The 22,636-nt window shown below is 40.8% G+C and overlaps 1 protein-coding gene across 32 annotated transcripts in view; it reads left to right on the top strand.

The window, feature by feature from the left end:
- Window positions 1-21,375, top strand: part of NRXN3 (neurexin 3) — a 1,202,656-nt gene extending 1,181,281 nt beyond the window's left edge. For 21 of the 32 annotated variants that reach the window (XM_083730619.1, XM_083730616.1, XM_083730611.1 and 18 more), the window contains one exon: window positions 17,557-21,375. In XM_083730619.1, coding sequence (XP_083586745.1) covers window positions 17,557-18,485 — 929 coding nt within the window. In that variant the 3' untranslated portion in view covers window positions 18,486-21,375. Of the gene's footprint in view, window positions 1-8,997; window positions 9,340-17,556 lie in introns of those variants that run through there. The other 11 variants (XM_083730631.1, XM_083730626.1, XM_083730625.1 and 8 more) reach the window with 3 other exon arrangements.
- The last annotated feature ends 1,261 nt before the right edge of the window (window positions 21,376-22,636 follow it).

The raw sequence follows: 22,636 nt of genomic DNA, 5'->3' as shown, positions 1-22,636 counted from the left end.
CATTCCATGCAAATGCTTTTAACATAGATCGGCAACCAGGCATGTAGTTGCTGCCATTTATATGATTGCATCAGCTCAAAAAGAAGGGCTGATACAACAATGCAAACCATAGTGCTCACATAGGTAGCCTAATCAAGGCCGGCCCAAGACATTTTGGCACCCCAGGTGAACCACAAAATTGTGCCCCCTTTCTGCCAGGGAAGAAGGGGTGAGTGAAGATCTGCATCAGGAACAAAAGAGGAATAAAGATCTCCATCGGGATCTGCTACCCTGTGGAACCTGCCACCCGAGGCAGTCACCTCACTTTGCCTCATGGGTGGGCCGGCCCTGACCCTACTGCTTCACACAACTGGTGTCTTCCCATGATTCTGTATGAGACATGAACTACTAGATAGTCTGGAGAAGTTTCCTTTTTTCTTGAGTCAGGCCACTGGCCCACCAGTACTGTCTACACTGATTGGCAGCAGCTCTTCAGGTTTTCAGAAGGAGTCATTTCCCAACCCCACATCCAAGGATTGAACCTGGCACCTGCATGCAAAAGAAGTGCTTTAACATGTGGCAGCCCCATGCATTTCCAGAGGCCACTGCATGGTATGCCAGAGGCTCTGGTTATGACATTATGTGTAGTCAGGACAGACAAGGTTGATGCTATTTCCTCGACCTGGCACAGCTGTTATAGCGTCTGATAAAAGCCATTTGTCAGTGAAAACCAATAAGAGAAACCCCATATTTATGATACAATATACCTGGTTTCTGAGTGAACACTCCATGGGGGGATAAACTGTAAATGATGGGACATTCAAAATTATTAGGAAAAACAACCAAACTAATGTTGCCTAATGTTCCCATGTGTAACTGTCGGTTCCTCCTAGGGCACCTGCAAAAGGTCTCCATGGGTATCCCCTTGAAAATCTAACAGTACAACAACTGCTCAGTTTCCATTTACACTGACCCAGCTTCTTCTACTCTGAACATGCCCCCTTAAATATACCTACATTTCATTGGATGACAGGATTGGACACCTTCTCTCATCCATTCTGAACAGAGCAGAGGAGCAAAGAGCCTCTATCTTCTGTCTTCTATGCCTGGTGTAGGTATCTTCTCCCCATTGCTAGAGGGCATACCCACACCATTTTGTGGCCCTGTCTCTTTTTTCTGCTCTTTTAGATATGGAAGCCATTTTGTGTTATGCCACACAGACCCACAGCAGGCATTTTGAGACTAGTACCCACTGCACTTCCTCGAAATTCCATATGTACCAGCTAGCCCACTCTTGCTAACGTTCTGTGCCATCATCACACTTTTGAATTGCTAGCGAAGTATGGATATATTCCAGACACATTTACCTGGAAGTAAGTGTCACTGAACACAGTGGGACATAATCTCTGAGCAGGATCACACTGTTAGTGCCTCCACTACGCGTTAGATAAAGTGGACTCTAGTCCATGAAAGCCTACGTCACCATAAATCTGGGAATTGGAGTGAGAGGACAGGAAAGTGCTCCCCTTTCAAAGAGCTCTATCCTTGAGCTTTAAAAAGGTTGGATTCCATTGTTCTCCTACTTTGCTCCAAAGTAAAATATTTTAAAGCTTGAGCAATGCCTGATTTAGTATTTTTAGCTCCAGTCTGACGCTGAGACCTTATTTCTTACACCCTTGCTCTGACACTGATCCCTTTAATAACCTCAATCAAGCCTGCACCCCCTCTGCACTTCAGCTAAATGGAGACATTCCTGTGCGTCTTGCAAAGATGCATCAGGCCTTAAATATTCAGTGCCTCCAGAGTGCTTTGAAGATGAAAAGCTGTAGCCCTGCTAAGGGTTATTTACAAAAGGCATGTATTTTACTGTGCCTGGCCCCAAGCTATGTGGCATTTGTTTTATTAATGACTTGGGGGGGGGGGTTCCCCTCCTCCTGCCTGCAATGTAAGCTGTCAGGGAAAGAACATGGCTCCCTCAGGCAGCAGCTATTGAGTAGGGGAGAGAACAAGCAGGTGCCGAGTTTGCGTGTGTGTGTGTGTACGTGCGCACACACACACGTGAGGACACACGCAAACACACACCTATATTTTTTAAACTTATAGGAAGATATTCTGTGGAGAGATGTGAATTACTTTTTCCACCATCACAGCAAACGTTCCCACATCAATGCCAGTGCTCCCTAAGGAAAAATAATAATGACATGGGAAGTTCCTTGTGATGGGGTTGAGCCAATCTGTGGGAGAAATGTGCTTGTTCTGCACAGTAGTCTGGTGTCCCAACAACACCAAAAATGTTTTGGGGTGGGAGAATGTGGCACAAAACGTTACTGCAGGAATGTTTGAGAATCAGACAACAGGGATGGCTAAATATTATTTATTGTCCATATTATATTGCGCTTAGGGATGAGGGAGGATTTCAGTTTGTTCCACAATTTGGAGCAAAGTCTGCATGTTCATTCCTACTTACTTTTTATTTTTTTAATAGAGTGGTCCAAGGGCTTTTTTCTTTCTATTAAAAAAGACATTTGTAGCTGCTTGAAGCAGCTAGGATGTTCAGAGCTTTCTACACTCAGTGACATGTTTTGAGCAAAGGGCCTTGGAAGCAGCAGTATGTTCTGGCATGCAACCACTTCCTGGGCAATTGCACAGAGAAAATATAGCTGCTCCCATGTACTTATAGGGGCAGTCATCTTTTGTTCCATACAATGTCCCTGTAAGACACCATTTTAAAAAGAGCTAGAATGTGATCTGAAACACACACAATAGGATTTCACCTAAAAATCTTCATGGACATTTCAACAGAATGGACTTTCCAGTCTACTAATCTCCTGAGGACATGAACCTGATCATGACCATTCCATCCATCCATCCATCCATCCATCCATCCATCCATCCATCCCCAACTGAGCTTACTGAATGATGCAGTGGTGCTCCATAGAATCTCTGCAGTGGATTCCTATGCATGTTTACTTGGAAGTACCGCTATATCCCATTGAGTTTAATGGGGCTAATTCCCAAGTAAGCATGTTTAGGAGTGCAGTGATGTAGCCCAGTCCTATGCATGTGACTCAGATTGGACTTACTACTAGCTGAGGGCAAGCCCCTTTGAATATAGAAGGGTTGTATACAGGCTCATCCACACACCTGCTTGTCCACTGCTTTCTAGGCATGGCCAGAGTGGCTTTGCCTTTGCCTCTCTGCTTTCCCTGGGAAAACCTGTGGTTTACCACTGAATCGGAGCAAGTGTCAATCTGTGGGAAACCTGACTGCTGTTTATTCCGACTCAGCGCTGAACTGCAGCTTTTCTGAGGCACCCTAGCTCCTGTTAGCTCATGTCAGCAATTCACCTTGGCAAAGGGAACTCTGGACACAATTCCTGCACAAACCTACCATCCTTTGTACCAATGTGAGAAACTCAGAGAGGGACTTTGCCAGTGTTTGGCAACCTGGGCCTTCCTGACGTTTTGGACTCCCATCAGGTAGCATGGATGAGCTGGCAAGGGCTGGTGGGATTTGCGGTCCCAAACAGTGTTGGCAAAGGCTTCTCTCCCCCTGAAATGTACCTTCAGTGCAGCATGTTGTAGCTGCATTGCGGGGGGTTGGACTAGATGACTCTTAAGGTCCCTTCCAACCCTACAATTCTGTCCTGCATAAGCAAGCCATTCAGTTGAAGCCATAAAAGCAAAGCATTTTTATGCTGATAGCAGCATTGTTTAAATTCAGCAGGTGTGGAGGGGAAAGAGAGAGACACTTGATCCAAGTGCCCTGGATTGATTCCAGGCAATATGATAATAATATGGGGGGGGGGCTGCAGCTTATACTGGGGGATAGCAGCAGCGCAAACAGAAGCGCAGATGGGCCCTAAAGTCAGGGTCCTTTCAGAACAAGGGTTGCTGCTAGCACAACAGGACATTCCCTATGCTCCACCAGCATCTCCTAAATTTGTTCTAGAGGTTCTGACAACCCCCTAGAGCAGAACAGGGGCAAGTGTGGGTTGCACATGAGGTGCACAGGGAGAAGGAGAAGGGGAAATCCCACTGCCCTTGTGCAGACGGGCCCAGTTAAGAAAATGCCACTCATACTTCCAAGTCAGCCTGCAGATGAAGATGGTACTGTTATTCATATTGCTAATAAATAAATCTTAAATGAAAGTGATTCCAAGTGTAGATCCAGGCTACAATCCTATGTCTTGCTGATGGGAAATAAGTCCAAGTGAAAATAATTGAGCTTGTTTCTTCATGTAACTATGGTTCGGATTGGGCTGGGAGGTTTATAAGTGTTAGATCAGAAGAGTTCAGGACAATGCCATCCCTTTCCCCTCTTTTAGGGCTGGAAATGGCTATTATTCTTAAAAGCGTCCCCATCTGCATGCCAGTCCAAGCCTTGGTTTATTTTTCCTGATGACTGAATTGCTGCCAAAACAAGTCATAGCTGAAGCAAGACTGCTGAAGATTTTGTAAGAAACTTAAAGCAGATACATATATAGGTTAAAGGATGCATTTTCTTTCTCCTCATACCATTTTGTAGCTAACCTGCTTACATGGGAACAGACATTTCTGGTTCCAAACTACAAGAAAGAAGATTCCACCTAAACATTAGGAAGAACTTCCTGACAGTAAGAGCTGTTTGACAGTGGAATTGGCTGCCCAGGAGTGTGGTGGAGTCTCCTTCTTTGGAGGTCTTTAAGCAGAGGCTTGACAGCCATATGTCAGGAGTGCTCTGATGGTGTTTCCTGCTTGGCAGGGGGTTGGACTCGATGGCCCTTGTGGTCTCTTCCAACTCTATGATTCTATGATTCTATGATTTGAGTGTATTTGTGAATCTTAGTACACTCATACCTCGGGTTACAGACGCTTCAGGTTGTGCATTTTCGGGTTACAGATGTGCCAAAACCCAGGAGTACAGGAACGAGTTACTTCCGGGTTTCGGTGCTCACACATGCACAGAAGTGCTAAATCGCACTTTGTGCATGCGCAGAAGCACCAAATCACAACCCGTGCATGCACAGATGCGGCGCTGCAGGTTGCGAACATGCCTCCCGCACAGATCACTTTCGCAACCCGAGCGTCCACTGTAGACTTTTACAATGGAGTCAGCTGCTTAAGAAGTGTTGTGATTTGTCTCTGTGTCCTGCCTTGACATGGGAAATACACCTAAATTATCTTAAAATCACCTGTCTGATAACTCAACGGGCATACAGGCTAGGTGGTGTGGGTTTTGCAGCAGGAAAATGTTTCTTAAAAATCTGAAGGACCCTTTTTCCAACTTTGCTGGAAGTGTCAGGGTGAGGGGGGAGCACTTTCTGCCCTAGGTTTTAGGGGGATATCAAAATGGGAAGGAAGAGAACAACAGTCTCCCTGTGACCAGATGTTTGCATGCATAAAAAGACAGGTGTGGGGCTAGAAGGAAATTCTGCAAGCCAACGATACTTGCTGAAAAGCAGAGAGAGAGAGCAACATAGTCTCCAACTGAAGGTGAAGGAAAAACTGAAGGGGAAAAAGTGTCCTAACAAGAACATAGTAACCTTTACAATCATAGCATTTGAGTGTCGGAAGGGACCTTGGGGGGGGGGTCATCTAGTCACACCCCTTGTTCAAAGCAGGATGTGAAGGCCATCTGCTCTGCTGCTGAAATATCTTCCTGCTAGGAGGTTTCAGTTTCCTACCATGACAATGTGTGTGTGTGTGTGTGTGTGTGTGTGTGTGTGTGTGAGAGAGAGAGAGAGAGAGAGAGAGAGAGAGAGAGAGATTTTTAACCTGTTGCACAGCCTGAAGATAATTATTTTGAAAATGTAACAACAAGTCACTATGGAAAGACCCACAAGATACCTTAAAGATACAAAGCACATTCGTGCCACTTTTATAGTCATGGTTCCCTCCAAGGTCTATTGCCTGAAGTTTGTAGGCAAGAGCAATTAAAACGAGGGGTTTGATAGAAAGCGGTAGCATTCCTGCATAGTGATAAGTGCCATAGGTTCTGGAGTTTAAAGAGTTGTAAATGGCTGGAATGGCCTGGTGGCAGAGATGGTTGAGTTTTACAGCACAATCTTTTAGGTTTCTACCTAGAAGCAAGCCCCATTGTGTTTCATGGGTAGGTGGCTACAGAATTGAGGCCTTAATGAAACAAAGGAGGGACATAAATCTCCAGTTTGGAAATCAAGTCAGGGCATAATTAAGTGCCCATTTGTGAAATTTCATGAGACCTCATTGGGCCAGAGGCTAAGAATCCTGCTAGGGAATAGCACCCAGGGACTTTACTTTTGGAAGTTTTGATAAAGAGCCCCATCACATTATCTACAGACCAATGTCCTCTCTATTCCATATTCTACAAGCATTCTTCAAAGGGCATTGCAACAATTAATAAGCTGGGCATGGTCCCACAAGCAAAGTATTTTGATTATACTGTCCCTGAAGCTAACCCAGCCAGGTTTCTTTGTCTTCCTGGTTGAACATCCCTTGTATGTAACGCATTCCCCAAAGGGGGGCAGTATTGAGTTCCAGTGCACATCTCCACTAGAGCTATAGGTGGTCTTTCCTATGATTGGCCTCCTAAATGCCAGTTTGGCCTCACACCTTGTGTTTTTTTTCATGGAGGTGGGGCAGTTCTCATCTGCTCCCATTCTCTCCTCAGTCTCTACCAGCCTGGGACACTTTTTTCAGTAAGGCATCAAATAATTTGTGGGAGGATCGGTTCTGTTATTTCCATATTGTGAATGTTAAATTCATGCCCTCGGCAATTGCCACTGCTATCTCAGTGGGGTCTGAAAGTACAGCTGGCTACGCTATGAAAAGTACTCAGTAAGCAGAGCTCTTTGAATTCTTTATTTTATATCTTGTGCACAAGCCTACTGCCTTCCATTGGCTTCTAATCCAATTGGCTTCTAAACCCAGTGGCTTATTAAAAGCTCACAAATTAATAGCAGCTCATGGATGACTCAACTTTGCAGTCCGTATCTTGCAGCGTTGCCTGCATGTGGATTTGTGAATAGAATCTGCATATACTACTAGTTCCGGGTTGTTGTTGTTAGTTAGCTAGTTGCCTGACAAATGATCCATTTGTTTGCCGGGTCTAATTAGTGATCCAGTGCACTTTTGAGCTATTTACTACTTGGTGCTGTCCCAGATATTTTTTATTCCATCTATCTTGCACACATTACTAAAATTCTCCTGCATTTGAAGGAGTGAATATCAGCCATCCGTTCTACGGAGGTTGCAATCCTATGCATGCTTGCTTGGATATAATCCCCAAATGATATCTCAGTAAACAAACATAGGATTGAGCTATACTTGAGCCTCTTCAGTCTTGAGGTATGGAAGACCTTAAAACATTATTAATGACCCTACAAATAATTCCTATAGGAATAATCCATTCAGTGTTGTTGCTTGTTGATAGGTTCAGTAACTGAGGACTGTAAGGTTGAGTCATATCACCCAGAACTCCAGTTACAGCGTTTGCAAATAGATTTACCAGTGCTGTTTTCGATTTCTATCCTACCTGTTTGCCCTTCTACCTCCCATAGCTTGCACAGGCGCCCTCTGGAATGTGCTTTGCCCCTAGTGGACAGTTGTGGAATGACATACCAAAAGCTTCCTTGAATTGCCTCCTTTGCTAACCTGCCTTCCCCTTTCCTCCCACCCTCCCTTCCTAGCTTGCTGTTCTGTTTCTTCTACTTTCCCTAAATGCAACTTACTTTAAGCATGCATTATTATTATTAACATCCTACAGTAAAACTAAGCTATTTTTATAACCCCATTTGTCAATCTCAGCCAATTTCTTATATATATATATATTATATTTTCCTATGTCTATTTATGACGTACATCCAGACTGCACGTTTTCCCCTCATATTTATTTATTCATTTATTTTTCTTTCAAAAATTAATTAATAGCTTTTTAAAAAAAAATTAAAAAGCAAATGTAAAAGGGAGGGTGAGGGTTTTTAGTGGCCTTTTTCTGCCAAATGTTTTGACTTAAAAAAGGGGGGACTTAAATCCTTTTTTTTTTAATGGGAAAGAATTTGAAATGATAAAAGTGTCCCTAGACTGCTTTGTCTGTTCCTTTTCAGTGTGTGCATCTGGTTTGTTCATCTTTGAAAGTGTGTGAAATATCTTTTTTTTTCCTTTCCAAGTAATTACAAAAAAAAGTAAAACCCAAACAGTTGTTCCCTTCTCCCTTCTTGCTAGGAATAAAGTGCTCTTTTTTCCTTTCCTTTTTTTCATTTTTTTAAATAAAAAAAGTATGCCTATTTTGATGTCTTTTCTTTTCAAATGTTGGATTTCTATCTTAGATTTGGTTTGTTCCAATCTAACAACATAAACATTATTGAGTTGATTTCTGAAATTTTTCCCTCTATCTCCCTCTTTAAATAAGGGACTACCTCAACTGCAGAATCCTACAGCCTTCCTTCTAAAAAAAAAAAAAAAAAAAGGAAAAAGGAAAAAATGGCCTGATTTTAAAGCATTATATAAAGCATAATTTTAACATCCATTAAGTTTGAGATGGGGAGAAGGATCGTGAAAGCACTACAGAAAGCCCACTCCTTTTGAGCAATCATGGCTGCATGCGTTGGAACCTCTCATGTCTCAAAACTAAATTAATACTCGGATATTAAAGACTTAATAGACACTGGAAGAGATTATGATCAGGATTATGATACGACGATGAAGCTGAGCAGAGCTGCAGTTGAAGTTGTTCCAACTCCTATGCATAAAATATAGTTTCCTTGTTTTTTTCTTTTTTAATATTATTATTATTATTAGTTTGTATATTTTACTGCTTTTTAAATAGGGAAAAAGTCTGAACTGTTCTTAACATTTGAGAAATTTTAATGAAACTGTAATTATTATTATTATTATTATTATTATTATATTTCTTAGTAATTTTTTGTAATTTGCATGTTGAAGAAGTTGCAGCTTAGGGTTTGTGAGATTGTCAATGTTAGAGTTCTGTTCTTTCTTTTTGTTGATGGGCATGAATATGCTCATTTGTTTTTGTATATTGCCCATCCCTTCCTTACAGCCAGAAGCTCTAATGCCGCTAGATCACTCCGTTCTGCACTTACATGGACATGGCAACTGACTTACACGTTCACTCCCATCATCTTCATTTGTGTAGTACACTCATAGACCGTACAACCCCACTCCATCCACCTGAGGCATCTTATCTTCCCATTAAGTCTCCCCTCACTTTCCCACCCACCCACCCTTTCTTTAGCATCATTTAAAATTTTATGTGCAGTCATCCATTCCTTAAAACACACACACTCCAAATTTTAGGACAAAGAAAAGAAACTGTTTTGTTTTGTTTTTTTAAAAATATATCTATATCTCCAATCAATTAAATGAAAGAAAGAAAAAAAAAGAAAGAAAGAAAAGGCAAATAAATTGATTCTCAAACACCACTGAGGGTGTGATCCGCTGAACACTGCTTTTGTGCAAGTTCCATTGATGGTTGAGGTTGCATCTAAGCTGTGCTTGGGGAATTGCACTTCTGATATATGGAGATGAAAACAATCAAAACACAAATTCTGTGACAATAAGGTGTACAGGTTTTCCCCACCCCCAGGCTTTTATTTTATATATATATATAAATCACAATCCATTAACTATTGTTAGGAAAAAAACAAAATTCGGAATTTGCAAGATGAACAAAACGCAGTAGGAAAAAAAGTTCTGATTTGTTGCAGTGCAGGATTTATTTTTTATTCTTTATTATTTTTCACGTTATGTGGTGTGGATGTATGTGTTGTTGCCTCCCTGTATCACCCTTTGTCGTAAATAATTATTATATTTAAAAACAATGAAAATAATACACATTTTGATAAAAAAAGTTTTTTTAAAAAAGGAAAAAACAACAGCAGCAAAATAAAAAAGCAAAAGTTTCTCAAATGTGGCAATTTTGCTTGTCCAAGAGCATTCTTACACAACTTTCTTTTATAAATTTTTCTTTCATGCCAAAAAACATGCGGGCAATTTGTTGATGTAAGTTGACGATATGAAATCGATGTGGTATGCTTTCTTCTGATTATTTGTATATGTGCGTTTAGTTTTATTATTATAATTTTTTTGTTAAATATGCTTTTGGGGTTTTTTTCTTGTGTTTCCAGTTATTTTCAGTCTTCTCTCTTTTTTGTAGTAAAGCGAATGACTTGTTATTGTTGTTGCTTTTAGTTCAGAGTTTTAACATTTGCTGTGATTTTTATTACTTTTTCAGTATATTATTATTATCATTTGCTTCTATAGATGTACCCCTTCATTTAATTTTTGCAAGATACTTGTTTTTATGTTTACTTCTTAAATCTGCATTCAATATGTATTGTTGCACTTTTGTAGGAGGGGTAGCAGAACCAGTGGTAGCTTTCCATTTGCGACCAGCCCCTCTCAAGTAGAGTCCTTCCTTTTCAACCTATATGTCTATGTAGTATGGTGGGGAGATTCTACACAAACAAAGGAAATACCCAGCATGCTTTGCAAAATGGCCCCCATGACCTAAATGTACCGCCATTTCATTCCAGCAAAAGGATCTACTCAATTTTCTAAATTTCATTGCTGAACCTTTTCCTTCAATTTTGCTCAAGAAGATACTCTCAAATGTACTTCTTTAGCGTCGCATTCTGCAGTTGCATCCAACACTGCCGTGGTAGAAGATCGAATCATGATATCTTTCACCTGTATAACATGTTTAAAAATATCTTAGTCAGGTCTCCTGTCCCGTGAAGATTCTTCATTCCTGCATGGATTTCTGTAAAGAAAAAGAAAAATAATAACATCCTTTGGTCAGAACAGGTAGAATTTTTAAAGGGTCGGAATAAATAGCATGCAGAAGAAGTAATACTAGTTGAGGTAATTCACATGGGGTAGTAAGATGTAAAATAAATAATAATGGCATACAAGAAAAACTTATTCTGCTAAAGAAGAGAAGATCCAAGACCACGTTGTTTTATGGTATACAATATGGCAAGAACTCAGACCAGCTTTTTCACAGAGCACACCTAGTTGTTGCACTCAACTGCATTGCTGGGATGTCTGTGGCAAAACATCTCCTTCTACCCTTCTACCTAGGTGCATAAAATCAAGCAAGATAAAACAACTTCCAAAACCTCCATCCACTCACCCAAACTCAGGTGAAGAACTTTCTTGGAACAATATGAAACTAGCAGAATCCGAGTTATAGCTAGTCACGTTTTATGAACTTCAGCAAGCTGCTTTTGCTCCTCAACCTCAAACTGAGAGTCATCTCTCCAGCCTAACCCAATACTAACCAAATAGCATAACAGCCTAATAAATTGTTTGTTAGCATAACTACAGGATAACAGCCATTGTTTATATCACAAAGAACCTCCAAGTAGGCACTAATATATTCCTTAATAAATAGGTTTCGTTTCTGATACATTGTAGTCCTACTGGTGTAGACACTATATGATCCTAACTGATTTACATTCTGTTAGACATCTCTCTCTCTCTCTCTCTCTCTCTCTCTCTCATCTATCTATCATCCATCTATCTATCTATCTATCTATCTATCTATCTATCTATCTATCTATCTATCTCTATATCTATCATCTATCTATCTATCATCTATCTATCATCTATCTATCTATCACCTATCTATCTATCATCTATCTATCTATCTATCTATCTATCTATCTATCTATCTATCATCTATCTATCATCTATCTATCTATCTAACTATCTAATCTATCATCTATCTATCTATCTATCATCTATCTATCTATCTATCTATCTATCATCTATCTATCTATCATCTATCTATCATCTATCTATCATCTATCTATCATCTATCTATCTATCTAATCTATCATCTATCATCTATTTAAATGTGTAAAGTCTTGAGCAAGATAGTTGGGAGTTTAAAAAAATGGGGATGCACATTTATCATTCTTATTATTTTAAACTAGTTAGTCACCTGTTACACACACCCCAAGGTCTCCTAAGCTACTTCCCACATTTTCAATAAAAACATACAAGATATAAAAATCCACAAAGGAACCCACCGTATAGGAACAAAATGCTTCAGCAGCACAACTAAGACCAAACAACAGCATCCTATTCCATCAAAAGCCTGGGAAAAGAGGTAAGTTTTTACCTGGTGCCAAAAAGATTTCAGTGCCAGTGCCAGGCAGACCGCATTGGGAAGAAGATTCCATAAATGGAGAGTGACAAATGAAAAGGCCTTCTTCCTTCTCCTCCTCCTCCTCAGAGTGGGGACCTAGACAAGCACATCAAATGGAGATCTAAGGGTCTGGGTAGGTTTGTATCAGGTTTATTGCAGAGGGTACAGGGGTCCTGAGCCATAAAGAGCTTTATCAGTCAAAAGCAGCACTTTGAATTGGGCTTGGAAGCATACATCTGACTGTTCGTCAACTGAAAGCAGTGAAGACTCTGCAGTTTGGTTGTGGATTCAGCTGCATGTCTGATTTGCATCTGCAGTTTCTAAAAGCAATACTATCCAAGACCATCGAGCAGGAAAGCTAAAAACTCAAAGTGGGGTGGGGAGAATAGCTTTCCCAAATCCCTAGGCTGCAGACGTACAAATGTCTCTTACTGGTAAATGTTCACTTTTCTCTTGGTTACAAATTTAGGATGGAGATTGTATAGCTTTGGCCAGTGAAGCAGGCTACACTACTAAAATATCCTTTGCTCGCACCTTCCATACTTCTAACAGCTCTCTAGAGGAGGACTCTTTGATGCCAGATCTTTCATTTGAAGTGAATGTGGATCTTGTAGGGTTTATGTGAGCACAAATGTCTTCCTGAGAGATAGTCAAGGGATGTAATATCTCTCAAGCAGAAAGGTAAGGTTTCCTGTGATGGAAGAGGGAGGTCTCTTCCTTGTAGTATTGCCTGTCTGATTCAATTAAATGAGCTAGGACAGAGGTGGGAGAGTATTAAAAACACTCAGCTGCTAATGCACCTTCATATTAACATCAGGTTTTCAGCAGCTCAAGGACCACAGCTTGAATACTTCCCTCTCTGCCCATAGCAAGCTGTCATAAAGAAGGAGGACACAATGCCATTTCCCTCTTTCCTTTTGTGAAAAGTGGGGAGAGAAAAGACTGTGACTACAAACTTGTGTCTCTCAGAAGAAAAGAAAAAAAATGTTTGTAGTTCTTTCCCAAAGCAGAAATATTCCCTCCCCATAAGTGCACCTGAGTTTCAGTGCAAAGGAATAAGCATAAAATGCAAATGAGAGCCTTTAGATGTTAAAATTCAAATACCTGAGGATGTGGATACACTGTACTCAGCTTTTTGGCAAGCATTTAAAAGCCTTTTTGGCACATCTGGAAGAGAGAGAGAAAAAGCATAGCATGCCTCTTTGTATTCCTCATCATGAGACTTTGAAGGGGACCCTTTTAGGATTATTTTTTTACATATGATATGTTTTTGTGTTTCATTTTGTTTTTTGGTCCCACTTCTCTTCTGTGACTGGAAACCTAGGGAAACTGACTTGGTCACAAAAAATGAGCAAAATGGAGTGGAGGCAGCTTGCTTTTTTCACATAGACACACATTCAACTTTGGCTACTTCATGCACTGTGCCTTCATGCTCTGCCCACAACATTCACACAGTTCAGCAAGGTTCTTATTAAATTCTGAACACTCCATCCATTCCAGTGTCAGAAGGGCCCTTACTGGAGATCAGCCCCAGAGGTATGAATTATGTATCTATAAATACACTCATAAAGCAAAATGCAGGGCAGACGTCAAGGCTAACGGTAGACTTTATATGTCCCCAGTGATACTGCTAATTTAAAGGAAAGCACAATGCTATCAGGCAGGTATAGATCCCATATTTTAAAATGCTAACTTTTAAGGAGTATGGAGTGCTTATCCCAAGAACAGAAAGAACAAAATCTCACAATATATATTACATGCGGTGTCTTTCTCCCCCCCCCCCCGCCACTCCACCAGACTACTCTTTTGTTTTGTTTTAACCAAACAGAACTCAACCCTCTCCAAATGGATTGGTCATTATATCTATTGCATTTTTATCTGGCCAAATAGAAGCTGATTTGGCATCACTAATGCAGAAGAAGAAGCCATTTTATATGTTCCTTTCTATTTCATCCCAAAGCAGTCTGTTGTCAACACAAATCATTTCAATAAATGCGTGACCTTCTGCTGGGAATACAAGCCAGGCAGGGAAAGGGAATAGGTTAACTTTAAGTTTATAGTTAGAACAAAACCTGGAAAATCTCTATTCTTTGGATCTTGAGAAACTTATATGTATAAGGTAGTTGTTCTGTCAGGACAAGACCTTTGGCTTGCCAGATGGAACAACCCCCTATCCACCCCCTGTGTGCTGTTCCAGGGGTTCACTGGACCCCTCCCCCAAAAAACAATTTTGGTGGTGGGGGCAGGGGGAGATCCTTATGCAGGACACATTAGTTGAATCCCTCTCAAATATTCTGTTCTCCCAAAGTGGCAGCTGGTGCCTGGAAGATGGGGAGGAAAGAAACTCATGTCCATAGAGTCCTAACAGGAAAGCATTACATTAGATGATCTGATAATCATTAGGAGTTAGACAAGAGGCAGCTATATAGATCCTAAAGACAAACTTGTGCTGTGAAAGGATATCCACAGCCAGTAGTAACATCACTGAGAAGACCTTGTTCATTCCTTCTGAAAGATGAAGCTGTTGTTGAGTCATCTAGCATCAGGTGAATTACTGGTAGATGGTCCCAGCCACCTGGCAAAGGGACCTGTAGGGAATGGCATTGCCCACTGGCTAGATCCTGTGATCCACTCCCTGCTCTGATCGATCACTTTCCTAATAGTATTGACTCTATAGTCATATCCCCCCCCCCATAAACTGTAGCAGGGGGTTAATCAGGATTGGGAATGTGGTGGTGGTGGGGACTCAATAAAAGTCCTTCACCCCCACCACCCCCCAAAAAATATGGCTGGGGAAAGGAGGAATTCTCACTTGGCTACAGAATGTTAGAAGTCTGGAAGCAGAGCTTCTATCTCACTTTTGCCTTATGGCAGATTGGCAATCATCCACATCTAGAAGCACCCAAAGGGTGGCAAGCAAGTATACATGCATGGAACTAGTCTTTGGATCCTGGACCCTAATATTTACTGTCTCCTGGCCTCACCTTCCTGAAAGGCTCTGTTACCTGCCACTTCCCTTCATCGTCAAAATTATACCAAGCCTTCTCTCCCTAAGCACTTGGTGAGAGGTGATCTATAAACATTTTCTGAGATTCCCCCTTGAGAACAAAGCAGGTGGCAAACCCTCCATTAACATAACATCTACTCATCCTTCCCGTCCATTGAAGCCCTGGCTGAGAACATGTCAGTGCAAAAGAAAAATCATCCTTAAATACAAGTAACCCATACAATGAACGCAATTCTTTTTGGAGCAGAAGGTTTTCTATGTTCCTACGACCACATCCAAGCAGTTAATTGCAAAATAACCGTGGTTATTTTCCCTGGGGAGAAAAGTTTCCTTTCATATCAGCCTTGGGTAGGTGACAGATCAGCAGCACACCAAGCCCATTTATAAGCATAAATAGCACTTTAAAGTGTGGACCTGTGTCTAGAAATACAGAACCAAAAGGATGTCTGGAGTAGCTCTTATTCCTGATGACTACCAATACTGATTGAGAGCATAGTATAATGTTTGAGGCAAGTACTTCCGACTAAGGCTTTCTTGTACAGTGAGCATCCTACTGATTTGAGTGATTGCTCCACACACACACACACACACAAACAAACAAACAAACAAACAAACAAATGGGAGAAACGTCACAGCAAGCCATTTGATGCACAGACCTCTATATGGAGTTTTGCCTTTTAAAAATAGTGTCTCATTTGAGAGCCACCAGACCAGAGAGAGAAAATAAAGGCAATCTTTTGTGCCTGCTGACTTCACAGGGTCAGAAAGCAGGTGAAGAGCATCTACAAAATACTATATAAACAAACATGGTCATTTTTTCAGCCTCTTTGTGAGCTGCACATTTAAAGTGAGCAGTTGACCATTCACCCTTGTACTCCACTGTTCTATATATACTAAAACTGGCATTACTAAATGGCTTATTGCAAAAAGCTTTGCTCATCACCTTCGTTAGAACCAGTCTTCTTTGACGAGTGTATCAGGAGTGTTCTCAGCTCCTGAGTGCTTGATGCTCTTGAATCAAGAGCAGAAGGCTGCTTTCTGCTTGTGTGAGGTTAATTTCTTCCTAGCACAATACAAACACTTCCATTGACTCCCCATTTTCCAGCATTTGACCCCTGTTGAAACCTACTGAATAAATACAGCCCAAGGTCTGTATCCAAACTTAAATGATTAAGCTGAAGGTATGTATGTTGTTAAGGCTCTGAAATTACCTTTTCGCCTTCCACCTCACAAAGGATGGTTAAAAGCGCCTTCTGCCCAAATATATATCATTTAAATTGATGTGTTTTTGTTTTTTAAAAAAAGATCAACCAATATTCTGCCAGCAATGCTTAGGACAGAGTTAATTTTCTTGAACATATGCTCTTATGTTTTTGTTAATATGCCAACTTTTTAGGAATACCCAGTGTTGTGTGCGCAGTGTAGTATAGTGAGTGGACTAGGGGGACCAGGCTAGTCCCCTAAATGTTCCTGGTAAATTAGAGTATTAAAATATTAAAGGAAGCGTGATGCTCACACTCATGCATGTTATGTCAGGACGTAGCAACATTGCATGTGTGATGTCACCCCTCCCCCACAAAAAAAACACCTTTGCAAGCTGCATGCCACTGTGTGTGTGAAACAAATGGAGGTTATGCAAGTAATAGCACATGCACACAGCACAGACCAGCAGTAGCAGACTGTTCTTCCTAATTCAGTAGAACCCAGACCCATCAAACTTTCCCAGAAGTAAGGTACCATCTACCAAATGCAGCTCCCGTTCCGTTAAATAAGGTTTCGGTGCAAAATGAAATGTTGTAAGAATTATCTGCTCATGGGCTCTCCAAGAAACATTTTAAACCAGTCAAACACTCACTTTACATTGATTGAAATTCCTACTTCCAGCAGCAAATGACAAATTGTGGAATTAGAGTTGTGCATCATCCAAGCTCCTCCTGCTGTGCATCATTTGAGGAAACTTAAGTACATATGTATAGTGGGGGGAGGGGGAACAATGAGAAAGGAAAGTGCAACACCTGAAAAAGAAAGTGCCGTCTCCCCATGCGGCAAGCCACCATTTAACTAGACAGTTTCCCAAAGAGCTTCAAGTATTTAACGCAATAAAAGAAGCGTGCCATTGTTGAGTTCTGCAAGTTACTTTGAGAGTATCTTCGAAAGCCAAATCGCGGACGCCCTGCTTTGGCCAAGCTTAAAAGAGGATGGATTTGGCCTCTCCTGCATCTAAGTGAGGTGGGTGAAAAGGCTGAAGGGATCCCTTGAAAGGTTGTGCCCATTGGGAGAAATAAGAATGGAAAACCTGCTAGCTCAACACTTTTAAGGCCCCCACCCGCACTACACACATCCACACACACCTTTTGAGTTGGGTGGGCTGAACATCCCGTGCAGCACTGTATTCAAGATGTACTAACTTTTTTCTTTTTTTTTTCTTTTCTGTCCAGGAGGTGAATTAGTTATCCCTCTTCTTGTAGAAGACCCTTTAGATATCCCTCCTATTGCTACTCGTGCACCTTTCATTACACTCCCTACTACCTTCCGCCCCCTCCTCACCATTATTGAGACCACCAAAGATTCCCTGTCCATGACCTCTGAGGCGGGGTTACCTTGCTTGTCGGACCAAGGCAGCGATGGTTGTGATGATGATGGCTTGGTGATATCTGGGTATGGCTCAGGGGAAACCTTTGACTCTAACCTACCCCCTACTGATGATGAAGATTTTTACACCACCTTCTCCTTGGTAACAGATAAGAGCCTTTCCACTTCCATCTTCGAAGGTGGCTACAAAGCACACGCACCCAAATGGGAAGCCAAGGACTTTAGACCTAACAAAGTCTCCGAAACTGGTAGGACTACTACTACCACAGCTTTGTCCCCTGAGCTGATCCGCTCCACAGCTTCGTCCTCGACTGGGATGGTGCCCAAATTGCCAGCCGGCAACATGAATAACCGTGACCTCAAACCCCACCCTGACATAGTCTTGCTTCCGTTGCCCACTGCCTATGAGCTAGACAGCACAAAGCTGAAGAGCCCGCTAATAACTTCCCCCATGTTCCGTAATGTGCCCACAGCAAACCCCACGGAGCCAGGCATCAGACGGGTTCCGGGGGCCTCAGAGGTGGTCCGAGAGTCGAGCAGCACGACGGGGATGGTCGTCGGCATTGTGGCTGCCGCCGCCCTCTGCATCCTGATCCTCCTGTATGCCATGTACAAGTACAGGAACAGGGACGAGGGGTCCTATCAGGTGGACGAGACGCGGAACTACATCAGCAACTCGGCCCAGAGCAACGGCACGCTCATGAAGGAGAAGCAGCAGAGCGCAAAGAGTGGCCACAAGAAACAGAAAAACAAGGACAAAGAATATTACGTGTAAAAAAAATAAAAATAAATGAAAATAAAATGAAAAAAATTATAAAAAATACTTATTTATATATATAAATATATAAATATTTAATGAGATAGAACTGAATCTTTAAAAAAAAAACTGTTACAGCTAACGAGATTGGGAGCTGCAGTTTGTGGTTTTTTTAAATTAAAAAAAAAACCAAATCTTGAGAATAAACATTTCGACTGTTGACATGCTAAGTTTTCAGTCACCGCTCGGGAGTCCCCAAACTCTGTACCCTACTGTATTATAAAGCACACTTAGCATTCCGAAGAAGGCATATGCAGCATTTACCATGTTGGCGGACTTGGACAGCCTTCAGGCCTCCTCCTCAGCTGAACTTTTCTGCAAAAGGCAGAAGACTTCATGGCTTACTTGTTTCGTATCTCCAAGTGAGTCTTTAATGATGTTCATGATCTTTGACTGTACGCTAATTTTGTTTTTGTTTCTGTTTAGTTTCAATTATTTTGAGAAAAAAATGACAAACAAAAAAAGAAAAAGAAAAAAAATGACAAATGTTATAAAAACACACACATACACATGACAACAACAGCAACCACCGATCTGGCTCTGACCAGCTTATCTCTTCTTCTTTTTTCAAGTTGTGAAGGGGGAGGGGAGAAAATTAATAATAAATGGTGTGGGGTTTTCATTATGTTTTTTGTCTGAGTTCTTTTCATTTTCTGTGAGGGTTTTTGGGAGAATGAGCCAGGACATAAGTCAAGAAGAAACCTTGGGGATTTTTTTTTTTAAGAAATAGTAATAAAGAGAGACTGTTGCCATATATGAACTCAAGTTCTACTGACGGTGTTTGCTCTACATATCAGGTTGTGTTGTCTCTTGAATTTGTTGTCTGCAGTAAGTTGTTAACGTAAAAACAAACAAACAAACAAAGGACAGGTGATGGGGTGGCAGTGAGGGTGGCGATGCCGAGAATGACAGTAATGGAGAATTACACACCCCTCCATGCCCCCCAGCCATCATCTGGCTCTCGTATTTATGACTGAAGTCATGAGGAGATAACATGGCTTCTTCTTTGACTAGGGGCCCCCATTGGTTGTATTTGACTACTGCTTAGTATACATTAGTATAGCCGAGCTACGGGGGAATAAAAGGGACTGAGAAACCAAACCAAGCAAAACAAAACAAAATACTGAGCCATTCTGAATTGAACAGACCAAGCAAAAATAAAGGAGCCATTTTCTGGGTTCTAGCTCCTTGGCTGATGGTAATGCATGAATGCAAACAATAGTAAATCAGTTGAATTGAATGTTTAGAAAGAGTATACTGAGTTCAACTTGTGACAAGATCTACAAAATGTCGCACGAGCCAAAAACATGTCATGAACGAGGATAAAAATAGGGGTGGGTGCTTTTTTAAAAATAAAGAAAATAAAGAAAACCATGAAGGTGTGTTTCATATGTAACAATTTAATTTTGTAGATTTGACATTTCTGATTCGCTGTCCTTCCATTTCCCCGATTCTCCCTTTCCTTTATCTTTTATATGAAAGAAGATAAATTTAAGAAGTCTCTATGACACACAGAAATAAATAAAAAAAACTAAAGGAGCTTATTAATAGTATAATATATATAAATATATATATATATATACAGATATATTTATCATGGTATGTTTGATGGGACGACTGGAACAGAAATGCTGTTAAAGTCTTAAGATGAAATGAAAATGTTGTAAAGAAAAAAATGTTTTTACAAAACAACAAAAAGCTAAACTTTAAAAATATGAAGAGTGTGTGCATTTTAACTTTGTCACAGTTATCTGTGTCAAAAAGATTTTAAGAAGAAAAAAAGATTTTGTTTACATATTTTACTACAGTTTTCTTTTTGACTGGTGTAATTTCTAGATGGGTACCCTGTTGTACATATGCTCTGAGATTTCATTGGGTTGTTGTTTATATTCAATGTACTTAATTTCAATTGTTGTTTTTTAATTATTTTTCCTTCCATTAAGAGAGCAACTTGCTGTACAGGGAAAACAAATAACCAACTGGGGGTTTTTTGGCCATAAATATCATGTGCAAAAAAAAAAATTACAAAAAATTAAGCAAAAAAAGAGAGACAGACAGAAAGAATGAGAGAGACAAGGAGAACACAAAAATTCTATAGAGGACTCTGGCATATTAAAATGTACAATTTTTCTGTGTACAGATGAAATCTAATCAGCTGTTTAGGTTTAGAAATCTACTCTTGCTGGTGTTTATAAGTCGCATGAACCTTTGACTTTGAAGAAGTGTTATCGAATGCCCACACGCACATGGGAACGAAATAAAAAAACAAGGCAGCCTTCTCATGGTTTGAGAAGTGGCTTACCTGGCTAACAAATCTTTTCAGTGTGTGTGAGGTTTGTTTGTTTTTTTATTTTTAATTATTTTTTTACACTACAACAGAGAAAAAATATATATAAAGACAGGTTTTAAAAAGGTATAAAAAGCACGAATTTAGGCAACCTAACTGGCCGAACATACATGGAGTTGATTATATCTTGATGTCTGTAAAAGATTGCTGCTGTTCTTGGAGTCTTGGAGTCTTGTGAAATGATTTTCTGGTTTCTTTCTTTATCTTTTTTTTAAAAAAATTAGGAAAACCAACCTTTCTTTTCCTTTTTTTGTTGGTGTCTGTTTCTATTGGACGGTTTTTTGGGAACATGTGCATTTCTGTATGTGGGCTTCTACCATATCCCTATTGTTTTATGGACAGAACCTTGAAATTTTTTTTATTTAATCTTATTGTGCCGTTATTGCTTCTTCATCTTTTTCCTCTCCTTCCTGCCGTCCCTTCTTTTTTCGCCTGTTCTTTTCTTTTCATAATTGCCTTTTCGTTCAAGGATATGCTTAGCAATAAAATGTTCTTCCCAAAGCCGTCGTCGTTGCTGTTACTTTCTGTCCAAAGGCAAGGGATATTCCTTTGTCATGGAAAATCTCATTATAGGAAAATTCCATTTTATTTACCCGGTTAGTTTTCCAAGGAACCCCAGGGCAGCTTGCATGGGATTATTTATTTATCGTTTTAAGCTGCTAAACATAGGAAAATAATCAATGAAACTATAAAAATTCAAGAAGTTAAAACAGATAGAACAGTTCTTTTAAAGAAAGTAATCAGATACTGCCCTTGAGTAAACTCATTCTTCTGGGAAAGCTATAAAAATTAAAAATATGATATTTTCATTTTTATGCTCACAGCAACCCTTTGGAGCAGGTGAGGCTGAGAGGTAGTGACATTCCCAGTGGCGGAGCTTCATGCTCTAGCTCCGGGGGGTGGAGAGCAGGCGGGGGCGGGGCTGGTGACATCCCGGGGGCGGGGCACACCGTCTGTGGGGGCATGGCACCCAGCACGGACAGGGGGGCAGCCGTGATGGTACCCCACCGGGATCACGCTGCTGAGGGTGGCGCACTCCCCCCGCACTCCTCTTCCTCTGCCAGTGGCCATTCCTGATGGATTTTGGACCTATTGCTCCAACATCTAAAAGGCATATGTGAATATGATGACCTGCAGACATAGTTCAACTCCCAACTCCCATCATCCCTGCGCATTGGCTGTGCTGTCTGAGGATGAGAGTTGTACCCACCACAACATCGGCAGACTGCTGCTATTTTGGCTACACCATTTTGGCTGTAACCAATACAGAACACAGAACAAATTCATAATCTTCTGCTTATGAAGCAGCTAACCCATGTTTAGCATTATATAGTTAATGAGTAAATATGAGTTAAGGAGATAACAGTTAGCTTCCAGAATGCCAATTTAAAAATCGAGGGGGAGGGGGGATGAATTAGTTGACAGAATAAAAACAAACTGGGATTTCTATTTACCTGCAGAGAACAAGCTTTGCAGGCATGCAGGCTGTCCCAGGATCGATCCCCAGGATGCCCAGTTAAAAGGTAGTATCTGGTAGCATCATGTAGTGACTGGCGGGTAAAGGTAGAACCAGTTCTCATTTAAAGCTGAACCTACCTTCTGAAACAATATGCTATGTGAACCAAGCACAGTCATCCTACAAAATTCACACTTCTCTAAATTTTGCAATGTGGTTCTCTAGCCAAGGAATGTGTAAAAAAAAAAATGCACACTAGGGTGAAGTATGCATAAAAATGCACATATTGGTGAAAACAACACACCA

This window comes from Podarcis gaigeae (genome assembly GCF_964106915.1).
Source record: "Podarcis gaigeae genome assembly, chromosome: 1".
Lineage (NCBI taxonomy): Eukaryota > Metazoa > Chordata > Lepidosauria > Squamata > Lacertidae > Podarcis > Podarcis gaigeae.
The sequence above is the reverse complement of the archived record's forward strand: the minus strand, read 5'-3'. Positions and strand labels throughout refer to the sequence as shown.